Consider the following 26681-nt stretch of genomic DNA (forward strand, 5'->3'; position numbering starts at 1 on the left):
TTCATAACACTGAAATGTTTGAAATTTGAAACAAAATGTTTTTTTGAAAATACGCAACTGAACATTGATTTTAATATAGCATTAAAACTTTATTATGCAGAAGAAAAATACTACTTTTAAGCACGTAATTTTAAATGATAAAACATAGGAACATTTTCCTTACCTTGTCAAATTGTTTTTTAAACTTTCCTTTCTTGGTAGTTTACATTTAACATGCCACTGTACTTCACTTCTTTGGTCTCTGCTGCTGCCTGCTTACGTAGTTGTGTTACAAACGAGGTGTGTGGTTGACCAGTCAACGTGTAAATCTGGTGTTTGTAACTCTGAAGTTCTACCAGAGAGCCCTACTTTTCCTGCTTTGGCAGATTCTGACATAATTGTTAAAATACCGAGAAGTCCTGTGGCACCTTACAGACTAACAGATTTTTTGGAGCATAAGCTTTCATGGGCAAAGGACCACTTCATCAGTTGCATAAATGTTGTGGATTTCAAATTCCCTGGGTGCGCATCAGCTGTTGTATAGGCAGAATATACAGAGAGCAAGTGTGTGGTTTTTATAAATCCTAACTCCCGCTCAGTCTGCCCTCTGGGCTTGTGTCCCCCCTTGGAAAAAGCCTTTCAAATGGACAACTGTATCACTTCCAGCCTGCATTCTGATAGTAGGGAAGTCTTTCTCCTGTAACTCTTACTTACTCTGTGGTGCACTCATGTTACATTAATGGTAAGGATAGACTTAAATTATGATGATGTATAGCCTAAGGAAAATAGCTAAATAAGTAACTAGTGCCATGTTTTGATGGTCTTTTTTGGCAAGATCAGGGTTTGGTTGACTCCCATCTTTTGGGTCTGCAAGAAGTTTTCCCCCATGGCAAATGGCCTTTTCTTTTAACTATTTTTAATCTTGCCTAATGCGTCTGCTAGAGATCACTTAATATTGAATTCAATACTGAGCCAGGGAGGTTCCTGGTGAGTGATCCTATGTGGAATGAAGGTATTCAGTTTAAGATGTATTTAATTATGGTGCATATGAAAGATTCCCTTATGATTTTTGATTGATTGGTACCAGGACTAACCCAACATGGAGTGGAAGTAAGGTGACTTGGGAGCCAGTGTTTAGATAGGCTTTATGATCAATAGCATAATTGAGATACTCTGATGTGGAGGCTAGATTTCTTCCTGGTGGGAACTGATTCTGAGGGATTCAGCCCACTGATCACAGTGAGTGATAAATTTGACACTGTGCCCTCTGCCCTGTTACATGTTTTGAATTTCTTGAGGGTCTGGCTTGAACAGATTTGTGATAGACTGGGTATGGTTTTGTAATAAAAACTATATTTCATCATTGAGATAAGGAGAGGGATTTTTTTTCAAGGAAAATCCTCAAAACATGACTGACAAGACTCAAAAAGAACTTTGAGTTCTCTTATGAGACTGGAGCCGTGTCTACACGTGCACGCTACTTCGAAGTAGCGGCACTAACTTCGAAATAGCGCCCATCACGGCTACACGTGTTGGGCGCTGTTTTGATGTTAACATCGATGTTAAGCGGCGAGACGTCGAAGCCGTTAACCCCATGAGGGGATAGGAATAGCGCCCTACTTTGACGTTCAACGTCGAAGTAAGGACCGTGTGGTCGTTGCGCGTCCCGCAACATCGAAATTGCGGGGTCTGCCATGGCGGCCATCAGCTGAGGGGTTGAGAGACGCTCTCTCTCCAGCCCCTGCAGGGCTCTATGGTCACCGTGTGCAGCAGCCCTTAGCCCAGGGCTTCTGGCTGCTGCTGCTGCAGCTGGGGATCCATGCTGCATGCACAGGGTCTGCAACCACTTGTCGGCTCTGTGGATCTTGTGTTGTTTAGTGCAACTGAGTCTGGGAGGGGCCCTTTAAGGGAGCGGCTTGCTGTTGAGTCCGCCCTGTGACCCTGTCTGCAGCTGTTCCTGGCACCCTTATTTCGATGTGTGCTACTTTGGCGTGTATCGTTCCCTTGCAGCGCCTATTTCTATGTGGTGCTGCGCAATGTCGATGTTGAACGTCGACGTTGCCAGCCCTGGAGGACGTGGTGTAGACGTTATTCATCAAAATAGCCTATTTCGATGTCACTACATCGAAATAAGCTATTTTGATGTAGCGTTCACATGTAGACGTAGCCTGGGAGAGCTATGAAATGTAGATTGTAAGTGTGATGGGTTGCTAGCGAGTGGTATGCACAATGTTACACTAAGGGTATGTCTACACTAGGAACTAATTTTGAAGTTAACTTCGAAGTTAGGCACTACTTCGAAGTAGCCAGCAGAGAGCCTACGTACGTTTTCCCTTACTTTGAAGTAGGGAGCCCAACTTTGAAGTCCTTTCTCCATTCCCGGGAATGGAGTAGTGCCCTACATCGAAGTTTAATTTTGAAGTAGGGTGTATATAAAAGCTCAACTTCGAAGTTGCTTACTTTGAAGTAACCAACTTGGTAGTTATTTTTGTATTATAGACGCAGCCTAAAGGTTGTCACCTAGTTTCCAAACTCATGTGGTGTCTTCCATTGTTTTTGATTTTTTTTTTGCTCTGTTGTTTTTTTTAACTGTATGCAATGTTTCTTAACAGAATTCTTCCTTGCCAAACACTATAGAACTCATTTGTCTTGGATAAATCCTTAAATGAAAGCAGGTTCAAAAGAACAAACTTTTGCCCATCATCTGAATGGGCTTTATATACCCAGATCATAATTTTATTATCTGATTTAATCTGTGTTGGAAAAATTTCTGACAAGCAACTGCTTTATTTCCTGCTCTTGGAACTTGTATCTAGATTCATATACGGTTGTCCATCACCATGGTACAGCAGACTCTTTTATATCTGGCATTCTTTCATCCGGAACTCTCAAATAACCAGCATTTTAACCACAAGTAAATTTTAGTTATGTTTTCCGTAATTACAGTGTAGTAGAAATACATGCAAATACAGCATAAGCTTATAGTATACAATACTAGAGTTGGTGAAGAAAGTACTCTGCATACATATATTTTTTAATATTGAATCTTTTTTTTTTCTTTAGTGTTATGCATTACTAAGTATACTGCTCTATTATCCAGAGTATTTGAATATCCTTCCACCTCCCAGTCCCAGTGCTGCTGGCTATGAAAGAGTTTGCTGTTTCAGAGTTGACTGCATGCACCATGGGCTGATGATATTGGTATAACTACTGATTTCTGCTGGAGTAAGGGGTTTGAAGAAAACCAATGTACTTCTCATGGGGAGGCCCATTAACGCCTGTGCAGGTCGGTGGGTAGTACCAACATCAGTGCTCATCAAATGAGAAGGAAAACAGCTATGAGGTCAAAAGTTGGATGAAGTAAGAGGGAAGCTTAACGGTTCTATTGGTTATGCTGTACAATAGTTGTTAAAGGCACCACCCATCAACAAGTTCCCTGCATTGTGTTGTAATTGTTAAATTATTAAAATAGTGTTCACAAGTCTATTAGTCTCTGTAGCTGCTGTGTATTAGTTACTAAAAATTCTAAAATTATCTTAGTTTTTCATTCTACGGTTTGTGTAGTATTCAGACCTTTGGGTCTTAAGTCCTCACCAGGAGACTGTTCAAATTCCTCTGAGTGTTAGGGGCTACGTCTACATGAGAAGCATCTGTCGACAGAAGTGACTGTGGAAGAGTTTTCCCAGCAAAACTTCCGTCGACAGAGCAGCCAGACTGCAGGGCCCACTCTCGACAAAACAGCTGACTGGAAGCGCTGCAAACAGAGCTGCACGGTGGACCGGAATTCCTGTCCATTTACAAAAGGGCTCTGTAGCATCTACAAGGCTGTTTTGTCAACAGAAAACTGTTGAGAGAGGCATTATACCTGAATGTGGAGAGGTAGACTGCTGTTGGCGGATGTGCCAAGTTTTGTTGACACTGTCAACAAAGCACATTTTACGTGTAGACGATCCTTGGGTTTTTCCAAGAAAAGCCCAGTTTTGCCAGAAAAACTCTCTTGTGTAGACATAGTCAGGGTGTTTTGATTTTTGTCTGTAATGTCAGCAGAATAAAAATTGAGCCTGACCATCAGGCACCACTTTCTGCTAAATATAAATGCTGCATCATATGCTTTTGTTTTCCTTCTGGACAAAAGTCTGCTTGGTAATAGGTTTCAGATTCAGTGAAGAAACTTTAAAAGCAAGCTCCAAGTCTTGCACAGAAAAGAGTTTGAGAAGCTGAAAAAAATAGCGTTAAAGAAGGTGAAGGAGTCACGAGGTGTTTGTGCATTCTCCTGCACCTGCAATCCATATTTTATACATCTTTAGTTACTCTTTTAAAGTTGGAAAAGGAAGGACTGTGCTTTGTAAGTAAGCTTTCATTTAAATGACTGACTTCAATAAAGTGCTGTGCTCCCTTGCCCAGGCATAATACACTATGCAGTATGAAACAGCCAAAGGCAAGGTTTTTTTATTTAAGATGTTCCAGAGCATTTAGCCAGCCTGCCATTACCTATAGTCCACTAAGTCCACCCTTTCAGAGGCAGACTGAGACCCTCACCCACTCCAGTCCATCTGGCCCCTGTTCACCTTGGACATGGGAGTCCTGATTTATTGTTCGGTAAAACTATAACTAGGTTTAAGAAAACAGTCCAGATTATCCTATTTTTATACTCCTTGGTACTGGGAACAGATTAGGCTGGTGAAGCATTTCTAACGTCGTCTTATCTTCAGCATATGAAAGCAAATTTAGGTTTCAATCCAGCAAAACACTTATGTGAACTTTTGTATTTGTGAGCAGTCATTTTGATCTTAGTGCAACTTCTTATGTGAATAAAATCATGCACAAGACTTTGAAAAACTGGGGCCCTGCTCTTAACTACTGCTACAGTAAACCCTCAAGATACATACAACCAAGTTGTGTGTGCCTTGGGTTAGCACAAGTGCCACCCCTGTGAGGCTGAGACAGGCTGACTCTTGACTGTGTCCCCAACAGGAGCAATTTTCTGACTCTTGGCTGTCACCCCTGACAGGAGTGGTTTCTCAGTCCCTTCAGTGGCGGGGTGCTGGGAACCAGGCAGCCCTGGTCAGTTTCCTGGTTATGCAAGGGGAGGGGAGCCAGGAGTTGGGCTGTTGCAGGTTCCCAGCTCTCTTCCAGTTACAGGACCCAGGAAACTGGCTGGCATATGGCCGGTCAGTTTCCTGGCTCCTGCAAGCCCTTGCCTAAAAATTTAAGTTACACTGGAGTTACAGGAACACAACCTCACGTAACTCAAAGGTTTACTGTACCATTACATCTGTATGCAGTCTGCTGTACATTCTGGAGTACACATGATAGACAAGTTGTCGACTGAACAAGATTCAAAACCTGTAAACTGTGCTTTTATTAAACAGAGCAATAAATATGGAAGTAAAGAAGTTGACACAATATAAGCCACTATGTGCTCTAGCATTGTCAGTTTTAGTTGTGCATGTGGAATTATTTTTCAAGATAGTGAATGAAAATCATGACAACTTTCAGTGAATAAATTGTCTTTGTAGGTGGCTGTGTAGATTTACAGGTTTCTTATAACTTGTGTTAAAGCTGCATTTGCAGCTAATATCACTTTTTCCTTTTTGAGGGTAGGAGAGTGAGTGAAACTGTAAGCTCAGTAATTGAAAGCTGCATATACTGTCCACTATTTGGATTTAGAGGATGTGCATTTTAACATTCTTATCAGGTATGTTTTGTCTGGTGACATTTAGATACAGTGGCTCTTTCTCTTTTTTTTCCTAGTTGAGTGATAGATGAAAAATACCAGCTTGATCAGTCACACAAAATATTAAGATTACCATTAAATGTCTGTATTATGCTAAATGATATCCAGATGGCCAGCTAACACAAGTCTTTCTAAACCATAGATTGATCTTCTCTAAAGAGAAACTTCAGAATCTGTGGGACTCTCCATTAGGAAAACTCAACTGTATGCTACAGCATTTCATTTACTTTTCTGTTTGTAAATTTATAGAATTTAGCGACTTTGACCATGCATTCAAAATGTATGTAATTTTAAAATCCTACACTGACAAAATGTCAAACTACTAGAACTGTGTCAGCTATGACAGAACACACACTGGTCTAAAATTAATACATTAACATGTTTCTTTACATATCATAACACATTAGTTTATTGATCCCAGATTTTAATACCCACTTACTTCACTTTTCATGTTTTATTGTTTGACTTTACATTATTTTTTTTTCATTTCTCTCTATGCTGTATATATTATTTTCACTGGTAGGGTCTTGGCGCACAAATGCTTACCTGTTTTTAAAAATTTCCATGGAGTTTTTTAATAAAACTTAAGGAACACTCTGTGGACATATTTTTAATTGCACAGGTGTATATGCACTTGTAGATGTGAACTCTAACGTCAAAAATTTTTCAGAATTCCCATTATGACATTAGTGTCTCATGCATGGAAAAGCAAATTCCTGTTCTATGAAAGCATATGTATAGTTTTAATAAAACAGATTTAAACTAGAAAAATGTAAAAAAATAAGATATGGAACATGTCCTTAGTCCACCTGGTCATGCTGTAAGGTACAAAAATAAGTGTCCTATATACACTTGCTGAAGTAATAACATTTTTATGAATGTTAATACACCCTTTGTCAAATAGTGCACTCTAATGTTCACAAGGTTGCTGAATTGTAGCAATGAAAAAATGGTTAGTGTTTGTCAGCATATTATAAGCTGGAGATTTCTGTAGTGAATAGTAAGTCATTTCAATTGTGAATCATATTTGAGGCGGTACAACTTAGCTGGGCTGGTTCATGTGTTAACTTTATGGTAATCCCTTGCATAGTCTCTTACACCTGGGCAGTACCAAAAAGTCAAAGACAAGGTTTTTAAGATATTCCGTAGCATTTAGCCAGCTTGTCATTACCAGTAGTCCATCTGGGCTGGTTCGTGTGTTTAACTTCATGGTATTCAGTAAGGAGGGGCCATTTGTTTAATTTTATTTAGATTAAAAATACTTAAAATACTGAGGCCAGTTGATTTCAGAACTAAATAAGGGTGGCCTACATAATTCGATTTCTCAAGTACCGCTGCCATAGGTAGCTGGCCATACATCTACAGTGAAAAAAAAAATTGATGTGGGAAATGCACATTAGCAGACTTTCTATATAGACAGCAGCATTTTTGTTTTTTGGTCACTCATACCTCTTGGTAGGTAAACTCACAAAGTAGGAAGAAAAGATAACATACAATATGATCAGTAGTCACTGGGACAGTATTTTATTATAACCATTATTGAATATTGAGTTATGGTTATTTTGCAAGAACACACAGGGCTTGTCTACACTAAAGGAAATATGAGTGCTGCTGCAGTCAATCTTCTGGAGTTTGATTTAGCGTGCCTAATAGGAATGCACTAAATCAAACCCGAGTGCTGCCCTGTGGGCTGCAGTACTCAAGGCATAAGGGAAGTTGATGTGATTGTTTCTCCCATAGACCTCCCACAGTGGGGCCATGTTGGAAATTCCAGGTATGTCAAATCCAGCTATATGTTATTCTTAGAGGGAGTTGCATGTCTTAGGTCAAATTTCTTTTCTAGTATAGACCAAACCTCAGTGAGATAAATTAGAAATTTTGCTTTCTGATACATGTTGCAGCAGGGTGTATTCTATATTTCTTACTTGCACATAGCAAGTGTTGGACTCTTTCATTCTCTATGTATATAATTTTGTCTTTTATCAATTACCAGATATAATAGTTCTAAAATTAGCACAGTACTAATCAGATTATGCTTCGTTCTTTGGGCCTTTATGGATGGGAAATTGAGATACAGAGTATAGTAGGGTCTCAGTGTTTGCGAGGGTTCCGTGTTGAAAACCCTCGCAAATGTTGAATTTCATGAATAAGGCAGCCACCTGTGCTCCCCACCTGGAGCCTGGCTGCCGGGCCTCCTGCCTGGAGCCCCAGCAAAGCAGCAGCTGGTGGTGCTCACCACCCTGGGGCCCCAGGGAAGTGGCGGCTGCTGGCACTCCCTGCCCTGGAGCCCCGGGAGGAGGCGGCTGCTGGGGCTTCTTGCCCCAGGGAAGCAGCGGCTGGTGGCGCTCCCTGCCCTAGTACCCCGGAAAAGTGGCGGCCACTGGTGTCGCAGGGAAGCAGCCACTTGCAAATAATTGAATTCACAAACCTTAAGTTTGCGAATGTGGAGACCCTACTGTACAGAGTCTCACGATGTTTGTGGTGGAGCAAACTGAAGCTGGGGCTCTCAACCCCCAGCTAACACTCCAATGACTTGGCAGTGGTTAGAATTAATCTAATATATAGAACTGTTGAGTTACTTGAGTTCAGACATATTTTGAACCATTTACTGTGCTCCAAAACAGTAACAGGTAGATATTTCTTTCTAATAGTACCTGTCAAGGTTTCTGTACTTCACGGAGAAAGCTTTCATTTTCTGTTTTACTTGACTGAAAACCTCACTTTCACCCTCAGATGTCAACTTTTATATAAACAAGAAACCCTTAATTAGTAAGAAACGTTAGCTGGGGATTGGGGACTATTACATTTGTGACATTAGAATGATCTAAGAATTAAGTATTTCCTTGCCACTTTACATATCTAGCAGAAAAAAAAATAGATTTCACTATTAGAACCTTACAATAGTATTTCACTTCTGGAGCATCTGAAGAGCTAAAGCATTTTTATTTGTAGTGCTTTATTCAGTGGACTAGAGTAAAAATTGTCAGTTTACTTTGGTGTATAAAGGAATGTAATTTAAAAATTAATTTATTTAAGATTGGTAGAAGCAGTGATGGGACTTGGTGGCATGATTTTGCAAAACATTTTGACTTTGAGGCTTCACTCCAAAATACAGTTTCAGTACAATACGGTGAGGTTATTACATTTCAGAAATAACCATATTTTAATTACTATGCAAATACAAGATGTTTCATCTTCATTTGCAGGCAAAATCAGGTAAGAGATGCATGATTAGCAGAATAGTAGTGATAGCATCCTAAAGCTAAGGGTAATGATAACTTTGTTTTAAATGTTTGTGCTGTGAAACTAGCTGCCTTCTGGCCAAGTTATCTTGAAATAGCTGCAGTTATTTTGAAGTAAGTTTGGCATTGTCTAAATGATGCATGCCCTATTTTGAAATAAATTTGAAATAATGGGTGTGTTATTTTGATAGCAGAAAACCTCATTCCCTGAGGAATAACACCTATTTCGAAACAGACTGTAATGGGCTGCAATGGCACTATTTTGAAATAGCGCTATGGGCCTGAAATGCTATTTTAGCTAAGTGCTATTTCAAAATGCATTTTGTGTTTGGTTCTGTTATTTCAAAATACCCATTTTGAAATAGGGCTGTTGCGTAGACGCAGCCTCATTGAATAACAGTAGCAATATATGGAAGGTGTGAATCTGATAAGTTAGAAACAGAAAAACTTGTGAGCAAGGATTAGCATTGTTTACCAGTAGTGTTTTTTCAGTGCTCCTTTTTGTTTTCCATAACAGCTATTATCATACATTCCCTGTAAAAACTACCATTAGAACATTTACTAAAATGGCTAAACCTGGCCATCATGTGACAATCTCCAGAGTCAAAATTTTCTTCTCCTGTAGTGTTTCAAAAATACTTTGCTGCTTATGTCATACACTGTATAAGTATATGAAGTTGTGATGGTAAAGTTTAATGTACGTCTGTGAGGGTTTTGAAGAGGAAGAGACTAACGTATATTGGGAATGTGAGTTGGCATTTCCACAGAAGTGAACAAAATTATTCATGTAGTAAGTGTAAAATGTTATGTCAATATTTTGGTGAAAGCTTTTTATCGCACTCCTCTTGCCCACAAATTCCATGCTGACAAATATACCCTTAGTGCTTTAGCTTTGATTGGTGAAAATATTTTCATCTGCTGATTTGGCAACCTTAGTAGATTTATTTATACATGTCTTAAGGTCTTTGGGGAAGGAAATGTTTACTTCATATTGCCAGAGCTATATACACTGAAAAATAACAAATAAAACTGCAAATGATGTTGGGCTTTTTTTAAAGTGTTGTGGGGGCTTCAGAGCCTTTTTGGTGTATATGCTCTACTTTGCGTGAACAAACAGCCCATTGGATTATGGGTTTTGAACTTATGTCTTCCCCATCTTAGGTGAGTACCCTAACCCCAGTGCTTCCCTGGCTTACTGACTGAAATGCTGTAATAAATCACAATGAGTATCCCATAAACCCAGGAACTAGGCAAAGCAAAAAATTCAGGTTCTAATTTTTGCTCCACGTTAGACAGAGAGGATTTCAACTTAGGTTTCGCATATTCCTGGTGAGCATCCTAACCAGTGAGGTAAAAGTTATGATGACCCTACAGCCATCTCCTCTTCTCTGGCACCTCCAGCCATTTTGATTCCAGTTCCCCAGAATCAGAATGGTTCAGTTGTGCCACAAATCGACATTTTCAGATTGGTTGAAACTGTTCTTTGTGTTGAATACACTAGTCAATGAATATGTTCTAGCTGAAAAATGTCTAATGAGAAGTGTAGGTGGGCAGGGTCATCCTGGGACACTTCCCTGCACCACAGGTCCTGCCCCTCACTCCCCTCCCTGACCATCTGTGTTGGCGCTTTCCTGGGGCAGTAAGTGGAGGGTGTCATCTCCTCTTGGCACTCCCTTGTCAATCTCCAGGCATTGCAAGCGGCAGCCTGATTGGCTCCACTGAGCCCTGCTTCTCTGCAGGCAGTAGGAAGCAGGCGCTGCTTCCCTCTGCTGTGGAAAAGCAGAACTCTGTGGGCTGGTAGTGTGCAGCAAAGCACGGCAGAGCAGGCTGCCACTGGCTCTGCATGATGAGTGCAGGAGGGAAGTTGGGGGAGAAGCAATTCCCTGCTGCTGTGTTTGTACCCTGCCCCAGATAATCCTCCCCCATCCTGTCTATAAGATGGCTGAGGCAACTGCACTACCTTGTCCTTCGGATGGCATGGCTGTGTTGGTGGGATAATGACTTAAATGTTTGTGGCCTTACCTTTAATTATATATATGGGTGGAATATGCAGTGAAGAAACTTTAGCACATTAATGAAGGTTTGTGTCTGGGGATGAATAAAAATAATTTAGATCAACTGAGAAAAGACTTTAAAAGGCTTGTTACTTATGAAAGAGTCATGCCTCTGTGTATTGGAGAGTGGAAAAGGGAGCAGTTTCACTCTTTGGAACTGTTCTGCTGCTTTGAATATTTGTTTTCTTGCGAAAGAGGGAGTGGAGCTGATGGTGGAGAATGAACTGTATTAGTTTGAAACACTAGCAATTAACTTTTGTCCTCTAACAGGGTCTAATCTTTAAAAAAAACAAAAAGCTTAAGTGGAAGACGGGAGAATGTTTAGCTTATTAAAGCAACCTCTACCACATTTTTCTTCTCTAACGAGTAAGATCATCGATAGCTACCAGACCTTTAATTTGGGTGATAATTTAGCAATAGCTAAGTCAGCTCCTTTGTAAGGATATAAAAGCACAGTAGCGCTGCACTTCTTAAACTGTGTAAAAATATTATAGCAGCCCTAAAGTTTATTTTGGAAACATCCAGCGTGCTGGGATTCTCCCTCCTTGAGAATGGTTTAGTTAAATATGTTTTAAAAAGCCAAAACTGCTTCCTTCATTCCCTACTCTTCTAAAGCTTCATGTCTTCAAAGTGTTTCATAATTGTGTTGGAGTGTTCTGTGTCTCTTCCATCCATTTGTGAAGAGTTCCTTAACCTCCCGAGATGCACTAATCTAATTTCAGGATCTTGAGTCTTGGATGTCCCTTTTCTCCCACCCCCCAGAGCCTCCATTTCCATTACTGTGTATCAGGCTGTGATTCATCCAGCTGTAGACTCATAAGTATGAGCTGCACGGATCTGAGAAGCTTGATGACCCAGCATTGTTTGTCTTTTCAAATGTTTTCATCTGACTAGCAAGACGATTTCTTGCCTTATTGTTGTTAAACATCAGCTGTAAGGGAGTCCTGTCCCACTTCTCTCCTTTATAGCTATCTCAAGGCATCGTCCTGACACTTCTCTTAGCACTTGTCATTGGTCTGTAAGACCATTTTTAGTTCCTTGCTCCAGCTGGCCTAAGAGTAGTGGATATGCCTTGTATTCATTGCTTTTCACATCCACGGAGGTTGTTTGAGTGCACATTGTGATTGCAATGATTGTTAAAAGCAATTAATTATGTGGTATGTTACCAGCTCAGAGGTGGTCAAACAAGGAAGTAAATAGGAGCTAAAGGTTACCCATGAAGTTACTGATAGGAAACCTAGATAAGAGAATTCTAAACAAGTATGAATGTTTCTCAAAACAGGTGAACCCCAGCCACATTAAGTCATTGAGCTGGATAACCTATAGAAAACTACTTTTTGTAAAAAATTAGCAAGTGTTTCCTAGCTTAATATTAAAGCTGCTGAACAGTAAACTGTTTCCTGTGTCCTGATGTTTCTATATGACTTCAAGTACATTTATAGCGATCAGGAATGACCATTCTTCATATATGTATCTAATGTCTTGGGTAATAATATCATTGACAATTATTAGAAAAGCAGTTGTTTACTTTGGGTGGAATATGAAACTACCTTGGTACAAAATTGTAAAATAACTGTCACCTGCTTGATTTAAAAGTAAGACAGAATAGTCTCTTACCATTTTTACCTTCCTAATTTACAGGTTTTGTGGTGTTCTCCTCCCCCCCGCCCCCCGCCAAAAACCTCCTTTTTGTTTAAAAGTTTTATTTTAAAATTATTTGAATTGTCGAAATTATATTGTTTCATTAGAGATTTTATAAATACCTAAAAAAAATTCTGTTTTACGCTCATCTGTCATACCTTAACTTTGCATATACAATGGGGGTAGCAACAACAGAAAATTGGTCCAGTGATTTGAGACATGGAGAGAGTTTTTCTTGGGTAGTTATCTTCTGTTGGAATTTTCTGTATTAAATTCCTTTATCTTCCCTCTTACAGCCTTTTTTTGCATTTGTAAATGAAGAAAAGTTTGCTGAAAATGGTTGGATGGTTTATAATCCGATGTCTGAATACAGGAGACAAGTGAGTTAATAACATTATCTGAAAACGTACAGAAACAGTTCAGAAAATAGCAAGGCTATTTGCCAGCCTTTTTTCGTAGTGCTGGGGAGACGAATTTGGAGCAGAGAAAGGTTGACAGGTCTGACAAAAGGTACAGGTAAAACCAAAATATGTTGGAACTTCCAAGATTGTTTTAAAAACTCAGGGAGGTTCCTCTGTACCTCTATTAAGACTCTTGGAAGATATTATTGTTAGAACACTTTTATTTTTCACTGGACGTATTGAAGAGTTACTGTGGGTCTATATTGCATGTAAAATTAATTTTAGGGCATCACAAAGAGTTTGGTTTTCATTGTGTATACCCTGCATTTCAGAAGCTTATCAATCATCTTAAACTGTTGTGGTTTCTTTTATCTGAAATATTCTGCCTGCAATGGGTTTATATATAATAAAAAAAAATCTAGATGTTTTATGTCTGAAAGTCTGCCTTTCCAATTTTGGGTATTTTGAGCACTGCTTCAAATGTTGAGTGGGTGAAAATGTAACAGGAATTTAGAATACTTGAAGTATACAAATTCCATCCATTCTAGTATTTCCGAAAGTTTAGAAAGTTGTTTATTATAGAAACTGCACATTCTGTTACAGTGATTGTTTATATGAACATCAGATTACATTTTGAATTGATAATGAAAAAAGTAATAGCAACAGAGGAAAGTGCATAATGTACTTAATTTAAAATGACATGTTTGTTAATTAGGTGAGTAGATCTGAGAAAAGGACCAAAACTATTTTCCTGGTGATGCTGCATAAATATGGAGTGCATTAAAAAGTTTTAAATTCATGTTTACATAACAAGCAGTAACAGCTCTCTTGGATTTTTTTCTTGTAATTTTCTGATGGGCTAAAAAGCATCCAGATTCAACAATGCCAAGGTTTAGAGAGGCCCAGGTCAAAACTAAAGATAAAAAGGTAGACACCCACACAAACCCCATTCTGTGTGTTTGAATGTATGGAGACCTTGTTAGCTCTCCTGAATTCTCTCATGGGCTGTTGGAGTAATAGTGTCTCCAGGGTAACTTCCTGTGATATCATTAGTCTGTTTAGCTAAGAGGCAATTATATTTTCTAATCGAATCAGGAGTCTACCTTCAACTTCAACAAATGTCAAACTATTAAGAGAGTCAAGCTTTGTTAGGGTATGAGGAAGAAAAAAATTGAGGGGAAGGTTTTCTTCTAATTCTCTCTTCACGTTTGTGTCTTTTTATAATCTGTTTTTTTTTCCATAGGCAGGGTGAAAGGACAGTGTCTCTGTAGGAAGAAAAAGCTTTTATTTTCCTCTTCTATCCATAAATTGTGGAGAAGGTTTTTTCATTGTTTTGTTGATCTGTTTTTCCTCCTAATTATGCTGCTGTTTGCACATGAAGGTTTAGTTAAAATATAATTTATGAAAATGATCATATAATATTGGCAAGTGTGTTTAACTCCTATAGTCATTAAAGGCTGTGAACCCATCAGCTATGCCCTGTCTTGTGGTCCTGAAATCTTCTAAGCTTCCATTTGTTCTGAATCATCATGACTGTAGCTATCTGTGGTAAATTGGTAGATTGTTGCCCCCATGTGGCCATAATAGCATGTGAAAGAATAACTACAAAGAGGAATTTGCAAAGATATAAAATATCACGTAAAATATACCTTACGTCTGTTTCCTTTTTAAGGGACTTCCCAATGAGCAGTGGAGAGTAACTTTTATCAATGAACATTATGGACTATGTGATACATATCCATCACTTCTGGTAGTCCCATATAATGCCACAGATGATGATCTCAAAAAAGTTGCTGCTTTTAGGTCCAGAAATAGAATTCCAGTAAGTACTGTATATGATAGAAGGTGCCTTAAAGTGTAATTACTGTGAAGTTTACATGCAAATATTTGATTCTTGTGGCTTGAAGAATGAGTGGGCTTTTTTATTGTGCAGCCAACAACATAAATCAGTTGTACTGCTTTAAAAGATTGTGACTGCCAAGCCCTGTTCCCGATTCCTCTACAAAATATCTCCCACCCCCATTTTGCTGTTCTCATTTCCTTTTCTTACTAATAGTTGCAACTGTTGCACATTTCCTTTTGTCAACCAAGCATGAGCCTCAGGCCACCATCTGTACTACTTTGTGGGCTGACAATTGTTGGATGCAGTTAAGAATTGATAACAAATGTTATCCCTCTCGTAGGCATGCAAACCACCTGGCAGGCAAAAAACAAATCTGAAGGACATTCATAGAGCCAGACCTCCTACATAGTATCTTTACAGAGTTGCCAGCTAACTTTTATAGCTTGGAAGAAACATTTTTAACTTTTTTTGTTTTAGTTTTTACTTTCAGTCTCTGTAACAGGTGTGTTCATATGATCATGTACCTCAAAAAAACCCAAAAGCGCTAGATAAAATTTAGCGCCATACTTAGGGTTACCTAATGGATTTACTGTTAGTGCTCTTTTGTAATCAGCCTAATCTTTTCCAGAGGTGCTGCATATGCCTGCACAATGGGATCCAGTTCCTCTGCAGCATTAATTTATTCTGTCACCATCCAAACACTGACTATGGTGGTTCATTGATGTAATATTCACTGAGGATTATTTTTAAAGATGGTTATTTCTGAGGGTGCTCTTCAGGGCCGTGTCTACACATGCACGCTACTTCGAAGTAGCGGCGCCAACTTTGAAATAGCGCCCGTCACGGCTACACATGTTGGGCGCTATTTCGAAGTTGAAACCGACATTAGGTGGCGAGACGTCGAAGTCGCTAACCCCATGAGGGGATGGGAATAGCGCCCTACTTCGAAGTTGAACGTCGAAGTAGGGCACGTGTAGACGATCTGCGTCCCGCACCATCGAAATAGCGGGGTCCGCCATGGTGGCCATCAGCTGAGGGGTTGAGAGACGCTCTCTCTCCAGCCCCTGTGGGGCTCTATGGTCATCGTGTGCAGCAGGCCTTAGCCCAGGGCTTCTGGCTGCTGCTGCTGCAGCTGGGGATCCATGCTGCATGCACAGGGTCTGCAACCAGTTGTCGGCTCTGTGGATCTTGTGGTGTTTAGTGCAACTGTGTCTGGGAGGGGCCCTTTAAGGGAGCGGCTTGCTGTTGAGTCTGCCCTGTGACCCTGTCTGCAGCTGTTCCTGGCACCCTTATTTCGATGTGTGCTACTTTGGCTTGTAGATGTTCCCTCGCAGCACCTATTTCGATGTGGTGCTGCCCAATGTTGAAGTTGAACGTTGACGTTGCCAGCCCTGGAGGATGTGTAGACGTTATTCATCGAACTAGACTATTTCGATGTCGCTACATCGAAATAAGCTATTTCGATGTAGCGTGCACATGTAGACGTAGCCCAGGTGGCCTGGCTCTGCTCATCATATTCTTGCAGCATTGTCAAGGTGGCTCAGAATCTTGTTTTGTGTGCGTTGGAACTGAATACATTTTAGCCAGTCCCAGAGGCTTATCTCTCTGGTTCTTCTGAGTTTTTCCTAGTAGATTGCCCAGTGGGGCTGCCTCTCTTCTCCTGCCCCCTCCCCCTTTCTATTCTCTGGTTTAGTGGAACAGTGCAAGGAGCATGTACTGTACAATAAACCCTGGGTTTAATGGAGACCTCAATTTAATCAATTTCAGAAATAATGGACGCTGTCTGCCAGCCCTCTCCCCCTCCAAAAATAAATGCCAGTGACTCACCAGAGCTGCTGGTGCTGCTGGCTGGAGGAGTCACTGCTGGGGCCAGAGGACTGCTAGGGGAGGAGGTGGAAGGAGCCAGGCTGGCATGCAGCTCCTCTCCCAGTAGTTGGGAGATGGAGGTGTGAGGGGAAGAATAGGGCAGGAGGAGCGAAGGCAGAGGACAGCTGTGAGTGATGGACTGAGAAGGTCAGTGCATCGTCATGCAGTATAACCATTTGGTTTTAATGGACTTCTGGCATTAATGGACACCCCTTCCCCCCATTAGTCCGTTAAATCGAGGTTTTACTGTACACAATTATCTCCCCATTCTAGGGAGATCTGAGAAGGAAAAGACAGCTGCAGGGAGGGAAAATAAAATTCAGGCACCTAGATGGAGCAAAAATGCTGAATTATGCGGCACAAGTGGAAAAAGCCAGATTATGCAGTTGCAGAATCATGGAGGCTATAATTAGAGGTGGGAACAGATCCCATGCATTTCAAATTACTCTTTCCGGCTCTGTCTTAATTCAGAAAGGCACTATTACGTTATTTTATGTTCAGTTTTCATTTTCAAAATTATTTCCTCATCTATAAGAATTTAGCAAAATGTCAGGTTAAAGAGATGAATTCAGCAGTTGTAGAATACACTTGGCCTTGTATATGTGTATATAATTTCAGAAGACCTAAATAGGAGTTACATAGCCAAGAGGAGAATAAACTCTTTACATACCAATACTACTTGTGCAATGATATTTTTACTAGAAATAGTAACTGATAACTCGTAGTTTAATTTAGTGAAGTCTAAATTTTGTAACCTTCCCATTAAATTTAAAGAACATTACTTGATGATTCAACTTGTGGTTCTCTGTATCACTGGCTTAACGTTTTATGACATTTGATTAGGTGCTGTCATGGATTCATCCAGAGAACCAAGCTGTTGTTATGCGTTCCAGTCAGCCTCTTGTTGGTATGAGTGGGAAAAGGAATAAAGATGATGAAAGGTATCTTGATATTATCAGAGATGCTAACGGACAGATCTCCAAACTGACTATCTTTGATGCAAGACCCAGTGTAAATGCAGTAGCTAACAAGGTAAGTAGATGTTTTAACAATCCTGTTTTTGAAAGTAAAAGCAATTGTGTCCTATGTATGCTGTTTCTAACTGTAAGGAGGTTTTTAGAAACAGTTACTTTTCTTTATAAAAAAAAATTGTATTTATAAACAAAATGTCAAAATATTGGTAGTTTAACACGACAGTGCAGTCCTCAAAGAAACGTAGGAACATAAAAGCCTATAGCAACTATGTATAATAAATTTGTTGGCCTGCTTCAGAGTTCTAAAAGTGGAATAAAAATAAACTCTGAAAGATGTTTTTGTACCACTGTAACTCTAAAACATAAACATTTTTAGTCCATTTGCTAGTAATATGAAATAGCTTGTTAAAAAGGAAATGTGGCTTTAATTTTCTCTTAAGTTTGTGGAATGTACTTATCACAAATAGTTTACTTAGATTTTAATCTGATTGGTTGTGTTTTAAGGCTTCAGTTCAACTGCCTGCATTTAAGTCCACAAATTGTTTACGCTGCACACTTTAAATGGGTGACCAAAACATTATCTCTTTGTTACAGCCATGTAATCCTCTTGTGGTTTGCCTTGCGGAAGGAATGTCATTTCTTTATAAAAGTGATTTAAATTTTATGGGCTTAATTCAAGAATGGAGTATGGCCAAACCATAAACACACATTTGTTTTATTGTAATTTTCATGCCCAACTTTTCAAATTTTTAGAAATCTATATTTTGTCATCTGATTGCTTCTTTAAAAAAATGTTTTTATTTAGGTAGGACTGAACAATACAAAATTTTTCTCCTGTGGGAAATCTGCTCTCAAAATAAGAAATTCTGTACACAATATTTTAAAATTCTGCATATTTTATCTGTCAAAATAATGCAGTATAATCATGCCAGTTTCAGTTGTGATGGTTTTTTTTTTCAGAATGTAACTCAACAAATATGTCAGTATCAATACAGATAACAGAATTTTTTTGACAAATAGAATACTTAACTAGGCATAATTTTGAATAATTTAACATACAATACAGAGACTTACTTCCAGTACCCCTCAGAAGCAGTTCAAAGCCTTGTTTGGGAGTAAGTGATAATGGAGAAGTTGAGGGAGTGGGAAGTAATTCCTGAGAAGGACCCTGAGAGTGAACCTGGAGGGTTGTTGGTGTGGGTGGAAGAAATATGAAAGAAGGTTTTTTTTAGTTTGAGGGGTGGGATTTGTTATGGAGTTGGGGAGTCTCACCCATGTAAACCCTGACTGACCCATAGCCTCTCTAGTTCAGTTAGGAACATCTGCCACTGTTCCTATGTGTCCATGAACCTGTGCTTAAACTCCCTTATGTCTCTGCACCCCTCCTCCTGTTCCTTTGAATCCAGACTCCTCACACTCCTGTCCCCATGTAGTTCTGCACTTCATCCCAGTCTGTCCCGCACCTTCTCATTTACCTTTCTATATGCAATACAAGATGGAGCTGTTATGAGGTGGGTTCATACTTGACTGGAAACTTTCTCAGAAAGTAATCATCAGTGGCTCATAGTCAAGCTGGAAGTACGTATCAAGGGGGGTTCTACAGAGATCCATTTTGGATCCAGTTCTGTTCAGTCTCTTAATCAATGATTTGCAAATGATTCCAAGTTTGGAGGGTTTCCAACTGCTTTTAAAGGATAAGATTAAAATTAAAAATAATCTGCATAAACTGGAAAAGTGGCACGTAGGATGAAATTAAATAAGGACAAATACTAAGTATTTGGTTTAGGAAGGAACAATCAGCTGCACATAACACAAACTGGGGAGTGACTGCCTAGGAAGGAGTACTGCAGAAAGAAATCTGAAATCATAGTGTGCTGTATATGAGTCAGCAGTGTAATGTTGTTTTTAAAAAAAAAAAAAAGCAAATGTGATTCAGGGAGGTGTTATCAGGAGCATTGTAAGCTAGATACGAGAAGTAATTCTTCCACCCTGCTCTGTGCTGATTAGCTCTCAGCTGGAGTATTATGTCCAGTTGTGGGCACCACATTTTGGGAAAGATTTGTACAAATTGGAGAAAGTATAGAGAAGAGCAACAGAAATGGCTAAAGGTCTAGAAAATGTGACCTCTGAGGAACGATTGGGGGAGGGGAAGAGAGGGGGAGTGATTTAGTGTGGAGAAGAGAAGACTGGGGGGAGAGAGGATATAACTGTGTTTGAGTACATGCAAGGAGGGAGAAGAATTATTCTCCTTAACTTGTGAGGATAGGACAAGAAGCAATGGGCTTAAAGTGCAGTCAGTGTGGTTCAGATTGGTTATTAGAAAAAACTTCTGTCACTAGACTGTATGACCTAAGAAGGCTGAGAATCTCACTGGCTGGAGGTTTTTAAGAGCAGAATAGACAAACCCCCAGTCAGGGATAGCTTGGTAATATTTAACCCTATCTTGAGTGCAGGGGACTTGACCGTAAGACCCCCAAAGTACCTTCCAGTCTTATGAATCTGTGAATCACGGGCTGCATCTACATTGGCATTTTGTTGACAAAACTCAGAACGTCCACATTACAAATGTGTTCTGTCAACAGTAAATCGACAGTGTGGCCCTTCCATCAAGAGCGTTTTGCCATTCCCCCAAGAGGAAGAACACCTTTCTTGAAAGACTCTGTCAACAGAAAGCAAGTGTGGATGCTCATGGGGGCGGGGGGGGGGCCACGGGCACGGCTACGGCTTCTTCCTACAGATAAGTCCTCCATGGGCGGGGGGACACCCTGTCCACAGCTGCCCCACCCTGGGCAGCTCTATGCTCCCTGCCTCCAGCCATTCCTAAAGGTGCAGGTAGCCCCAGAAGCCCCAGGGCAGGAAGTGGAGAGTGGGGAAGCATCCCAGCAGTCCTCTGCCCAGTGCTCCCAGAGCCACTCCCTCCTGCTCTTTGGTGTGATGCCGAGCCAGCCAGTGAGCCAGCCACCTTGCGCCTCCCCCCCGGCCCCATGGGCCCTCTAAGGAGCCATGAGAGGGCTCCCAGGCTCCCTCCGGGGCACAAAACACTGGGACCCCTCGTGGATTGGGCCCAATGTAAAGGACCTCCTCAGCCTCTGGGCCGAAGAGGAGAGCCTGTTGGACCCTTCTGCCAAGAGGTGCAACTCTCCTGCATATGCCTGGTTGGCCACCGCCTTAGTGGAACAGGGCCACCCCACCCACACCATGGAGCAGGTGCAGGCTAAGGTTAAGGAACTCAGGCAGGAGTATATTTGGGTCCACAACACTGTCCAGAGGTGAGGGGCAGGACCCACCACCTGCCCCCTGCTTGTCAGGAGCTCCACCACCTCCTGAGGGGCGACGATGCCTCCCCCACACACAACTTCTGCTGTGGACATGGCTGAGGAGCTCTGCTGCCACTGGAGCCAGCAGAGGAAGATAGCCTGTCATGCAGCCAGAGCTGGAGGCAGGCACCAGGTCCGAGGCCAGTGGGAGCACCCTTGTGATCGCCCTGGACTGGGGGTCCCTGTAGCCAGGCCACCTCCAGGGTGTCTCCAGACCTCTTTGAGGGACCTTCTGGTAAGTACACTGTGCATCACACACTGCAGAGTGTGGTGGGCAGGTGCAGATGGGCATGTTGCAAGGCTCACCAGGTTGGCTTGGGCTGGAACTCATGCTGCAGTCCCGATACATGGAACCATATGCAAGGCAGCATGTCCCACCTGGCCCCAGCAGGCAGTCCCTGGGCACGGGTGCCAGCCCACTGCAAGCCTTATTGGAGGCCATATGAGCCCCAGACCCCCAGGGAGGGAGGGTCTGCCAGCCTCTGCCATGGCTGGAAGTGGGCCAGCCCACACGGGCAATGGCCTTACCCGAGACACGCAGAGAACTGTGGCTCTCACCACACAGGCATGCCCATAGGTGAGAGGCACCATCTGCTCCCAAAGACTGTGCTGCAAGCTGCACATGTGTGGGGGCCCCAGGGAGGGCCAGGCTGTGCCTGGCGCACTCACCATGCATGTGGTAACCCCTCTATGGCTGGACACCCTTGCATGTCACTACCCTGTTGAGCAGGATTTGAGGGGTGGAGGGGGGGACCTGCAACGGTTATCCTGGTCCCTGAGGCACCGTACTGTCACCATGTGGCAGGGCCTGCTATGCCGGGCACACATGCCATGTGCTCCCAGGACATCCCTGTCCCTTGACCTGGGGGGATGTGAGAAGTGGCTTCTGCTCAAAGTAGGGGGTGCAGGGTGTTAGGGGCTGTGTTGTGTGAACGACTCAATGTTTCTCCTCCTTGTCTTCCTTACAGCTGCACCATCTGATGGCCGGGCCAGCCCCACCTCCACACCAGGGCCACCAAGACCAGCCCTGCTACCAGAATGAGCCAGCCCAGAACTGGGACCAGGGTGGGCCAGCATTCTACCATCGCGAAGGCTGGTCTGTGGACAGAGGACTGTTGCTAGCCAGGCGAGGACCTCCAGCAGGCCCACACTCCCACCCTCAGGAGGCTCATGGACCTCTTGGAGTGGCCGCTGTGGGACTACTGGGAGTGGTGTGCATGGGAAGGGGAGTGGCAGATGCAGGCCTGGGGCCAACTGATGTCCTGGTTTGACACCACCACTGGCATCTGATGGGACCTGTTTGCCCAGGCACCTGCGGCTGCCGCCACTGCTTCCCAACCCCTGCTGCCCTACCCACATTGTGCAGCTGCTGCAGTAGGCAATGGCCATGCCCACCTCCACTGCTCCCCAGGCTCCCCCTGCTCCCCTTGCTGAGCCCAGCCCTGCCACAGCCCCACTGCCTCCTTATCTCCCCATGCTCCCAGCCCTGACAGGGACCCTGCACCTGCAGCAGGATTCCTCGGGGTCCCATTCCCTCATGAGGTCATGGCCACCCCAACCCCTCCTTTGACTGATGCCACTTCCTGTCCCAAGTCCCCTACCTGTCCTCGCTGTATATAGTTACATTGTATTGCACATTGTAAATAATTTTTATCACTACATTTATTTGGAGCACATTTGTCAATGTTAAAGTGAAGAAAAGATTCTCCTTCACCACCCCTGCACCCCTCTTTTATTGGGGTGGGGTCAGGGAAGGGTGAGGGGCAAAGGGAGGGTTGTGGTAGGGACGGGGTAGGGCTGTGGGCCTGAGGCCCCCACTGGGGAGGACCCTGGAGACCATCATTGAGGGCCGGGGGGGGGAAGGTCTCCCTTAGGGCCTCCCGGATCCACACCCCATCCCTATGGGCTTGGTGGACTTGAGCTGCTTCTGGCTGCTCGTAGCTGCGTCCAGTGTCTGCCTTCCATCCCAGGAGGAAGGCCTCTTCCTTTCTTTCCACGATGTCATGGGCACAGCATGCTGCCACCATTTAGGGGATATGCTGCTCCCTCACATCCAGCTGGGTGAGGAGGCACCTAAAGCAGGCCTTTAGGTGGCTGAAGGCATGTTCAGACTGCATGTGTGCCTGGTTTAGCTGGGTATTAAACAGTTCCTTTTGAGTCCAGCTGCTTGGTATAGGGCTTCATGAGCCAAGGTATGAGGGGGTAGGTGGCATCACCCATCATGCATAATGGTATGGTCATGTCCCCAACCACCAGCTCCTAGCAGGAGACATAGGTGCTCGCCGTCATCCTCCAACACAGGCCAGAGTTGCAAAACACCCAGGCATTGTGGGCCCAGCCCCACAACCTGACATAAATGTTGAGGAATGGTCCGCGATGGTTGACCAAGGCCTGCTGCACCATGGAGTAATAACCCTTCCAGCTGATGTACTTTGCCACACTGTGGTCCGAGGTGCATGGATGGGTGTGTGAGTCCCGTTGATCACCAGGAAGCAGTTGGGGAACAAATCAGAGGGTGGCAAATCCGGCTGCAACTGCGTCCACGTCTGCAAGATAGATGACCCCCTGCAGCAGGAGTGTGTCGATGGCCATCATGACCTGCAGGGGGAGGAGATGAAATACACACATCAGGGACTGAGGCACAGAACCGCTGTGCCCCAGTGGGCTCCCCTGACCCAAGTTCTCTGCCTGCCCACAGCCCCCCCCTCCCAGCAGCGGGGGCTGTGTGAGGGGCAGTTTGCATCCAGGAAGAACTCCTGAAGCTAAAGTAACAATTATTCCTTGCACAAGGATTGATAAAGCCTAATCAAAGGAATTACAATACAGTAGTGCCTCAGTTTATCCGAGGGTTGCCTTCCCACGCACCCTCGTGTAACTCGAATTTCACGTAAGTCGGGGGGGTGGCTTTTTTCCCCCAGCTGAATGCACATTCTGCAGCTGGGGAAGCAGCATGAGCACCTGGCGCTCATATTGAAAGGTAAGTCCTAGGGTTGTGGGGGGGACAGCTGGAAGGGTTAAGCCTGGTGGTTGGTTGGGGCCATGGGAGGGGGGTAGGGAGGATAAGCCTGGGATGGGGCGTGGAATTGAGCTGGAACCATGCAGGGGGAGGGGGGCAAGTTGGAGCTGTGGGGGGTGGGGCTTAGCTAGAGCCACATGTGGAGCTGGTGAGCAGGGCTGCAGGGGGCAGTTGAACTGGAGCTGGGGGCGGTTAAACCAGGGCTGCAGGGGTTGAGCTGGAGCGGTGCGTGGTGAGCCAGAGTTGTGTGTGGGCAAGGTGGTGGTGATGGTGAGCATGAGTCATATGGGCAGGTGTGTGAGCCAGAGCCATGCTCGGGTGGTGAGTTGGAGCATGGCGGGTTTGAACTGGGACTGGAGGTGTTGAGCCAGGGCCAGGGGAAGCGGAATTTTGAGTTTCATTTAACTCGCATTAATGCGAGTTAAGCACAACTCCAGTTCACACATTTTGAGGGTTTACTGTGTATCTGTACTTCTCATTTTATGGTTCTGGTTCTCAAACTGCAGTCCACAGACTACTAGAGGTCCATGTCTGCCTTGCAGGTATTTAGAGATAAACAAAGGCATTTTGTCATCATGGGTGGCTGGCTCCTGGTCCACAGAAAAGTTTGCATTGAGCAGGTTGGACCACAGGCCAAAAGGTTTGAGAACCACTGTTTTAGGGGAAGGGTGGCTGCTCTAACCCACTGAGAGAGCACAGTCATGTGGTGGTCAGAGTGGTCTATGCACATACTCGTTCCTCACTAAAGTTGAGAAAGTTTGGCTGAATTTTTATTGTCTGTGGGGGAAAAGTGATTGCAGACAGCCCAGAAAGCCTAGTTCTTACCACGACTTCTAGGGGGAGTGTATTTTTATTTCCATACAACCTCAAATACCAAGCAGGACTCAACTGCTGCAACTTACAGAACTTCTGAGAGAGCAACTGTAATGGTAACTTCTTAGTAAGAATCTTTTTTTTTTTTTAAAGTGTGTTATGTAAGGCCTATACGATCTGTAAAACAGAAACTTGGTTTAAGAAAACTCACTTAAATTAAAGCTGATCACTTCTTGAATTGTCTGTGAAAATTTCTGGTCAAGCTATAGATAATTTTATTTTAATTTTATTCATTCTAGGGCAAATAAACAGGGCACTGAAATGTAGCAAGCTTTGATACTCTTGGTGCCAATATTGGCAAACCTGTGCTTGCACTAATTAAAGTTTGTAATGTGGAAAGAGGATAAAATTGTCCGTTCCTCTTGATTAAACTCCTGTCCAGTTAATGTAGTGAATAAATAATTGCTCATTTAATTTCTGTCATCGATCCAATCTGTCAAGAACAATAAAAAAAGGAAAGAGATTTTGCTACTTAACATTATTTTTTTCTTCTAGTCCATCTGAGCTCAACTTATTTTATATCTGCTTCTTCCATACTTAAATCATATATGTGTTTAGCTATAAGAAATAATACGCAGAAATTAAAACAAACCAACATGGCTAGGCAGCTGGATATCATAATAAAAATATTTTGTATTTTTAAGGTAGTTCATAACTGGTCAAGGGAAAGCTATTTATTAACATTCCGTGTGTGTGCGTGTGCTTGTTCCATTATTCCTTGTCTGGCTAGTTTAAGGCAGTTAATGGATTCTGGGACCCACCTCTACAAAATTAGCTCTTTTAGCTGACATAATAACTGTTCTGTTTCACTTAATTTTGGCACATATGAAGATAGGGAATCTGAATATCATCACTGTTCAGGTCTGTTCAGGAACTGGAAAGGAAAATCAAATCAAAGCTGAAATGATTGTCTTTGTTTTGCAAGATGCAAAAAGTTCTACAGAAGAAGTGGACACATTTGATGATGGAGGGAGTGGGAAATGTGAGAGGGAACTTATGTGTTCAGTAATTCCTCCACATGAACCCATTTACTTTAGTAAAATACCTCTCCTTTTTGGAACCCATCATCCAGAAACATATAGGTTTAGATACACTAAGGAAGATTATAGAATAGACTATCCAACTGCACCAGTCACAAGGCAAAATAGATTCATGTGTACGCTGATGAGTTTTCAGACAAATTTTTCAGTAATGTTGTCGTGTCTGTATCAAGAGACCTAAGAGAGAATACAAGAAAGAGAACATAAATGTGGAGTATATCTACTCACTTATATGGCTGAAATGTAAGCTCTTCTCATTGCAAGTGCAAGGCAGAAATAGCAGCAGGTACTGTGATGTTTTGGTTTACAGACAGCAATCCTCAGTTTCTTTCAAAGAAACCAGAACACATTTATCAATCCAGGTCATAACAAGGATCAAAAGGCAAGGCAATAAATTGGTTTACCCATGGGTTAAATCACATTTTGGTATATACAGGAGTGAGGTAGCTGATGATCTTGCCAAAGTTGGAAGATGGGAAATTTTAGGTAGGAATGACAAGGGTCAAGTATATTGATGCCCTATCAAGGAAAATAGTAGCAGAAATAAATGGTTAAAGTTGAAAGATCCTCTGATCAATATCAGAGCATCCTTGGAGTATCATCCACTATCATGAGATTGGAGACAAGTTCTGCTGCAAGAATGAAAATCAACAGAACAAAATACATCCACTCTGAAAGTTTTGTGGGAAAGAGGCACA

General features: G+C 42.5%; 1 protein-coding gene across 5 annotated transcripts in view; it reads left to right on the forward strand.

The window, feature by feature from the left end:
* Positions 1–26681, forward strand: part of MTM1 (myotubularin 1) — a 71758-nt gene that overhangs the window by 34498 nt on the left and 10579 nt on the right. For 4 of the 5 annotated variants that reach the window (XM_075007626.1, XM_075007627.1, XM_075007629.1 and 1 more), the window contains 3 exons: positions 12950–13033; positions 14727–14876; positions 17607–17795. In XM_075007626.1, the coding sequence (XP_074863727.1) occupies positions 12950–13033; positions 14727–14876; positions 17607–17795 (423 nt within the window). The remainder of the gene's footprint in view (positions 1–12949; positions 13034–14726; positions 14877–17606; positions 17796–26681) is intronic. The other variant, XM_075007630.1, reaches the window with a different exon arrangement.

The sequence above is a fragment of the Carettochelys insculpta genome, chromosome 13 (assembly GCF_033958435.1).
Source record: "Carettochelys insculpta isolate YL-2023 chromosome 13, ASM3395843v1, whole genome shotgun sequence".
NCBI lineage: Eukaryota > Metazoa > Chordata > Testudines > Carettochelyidae > Carettochelys > Carettochelys insculpta.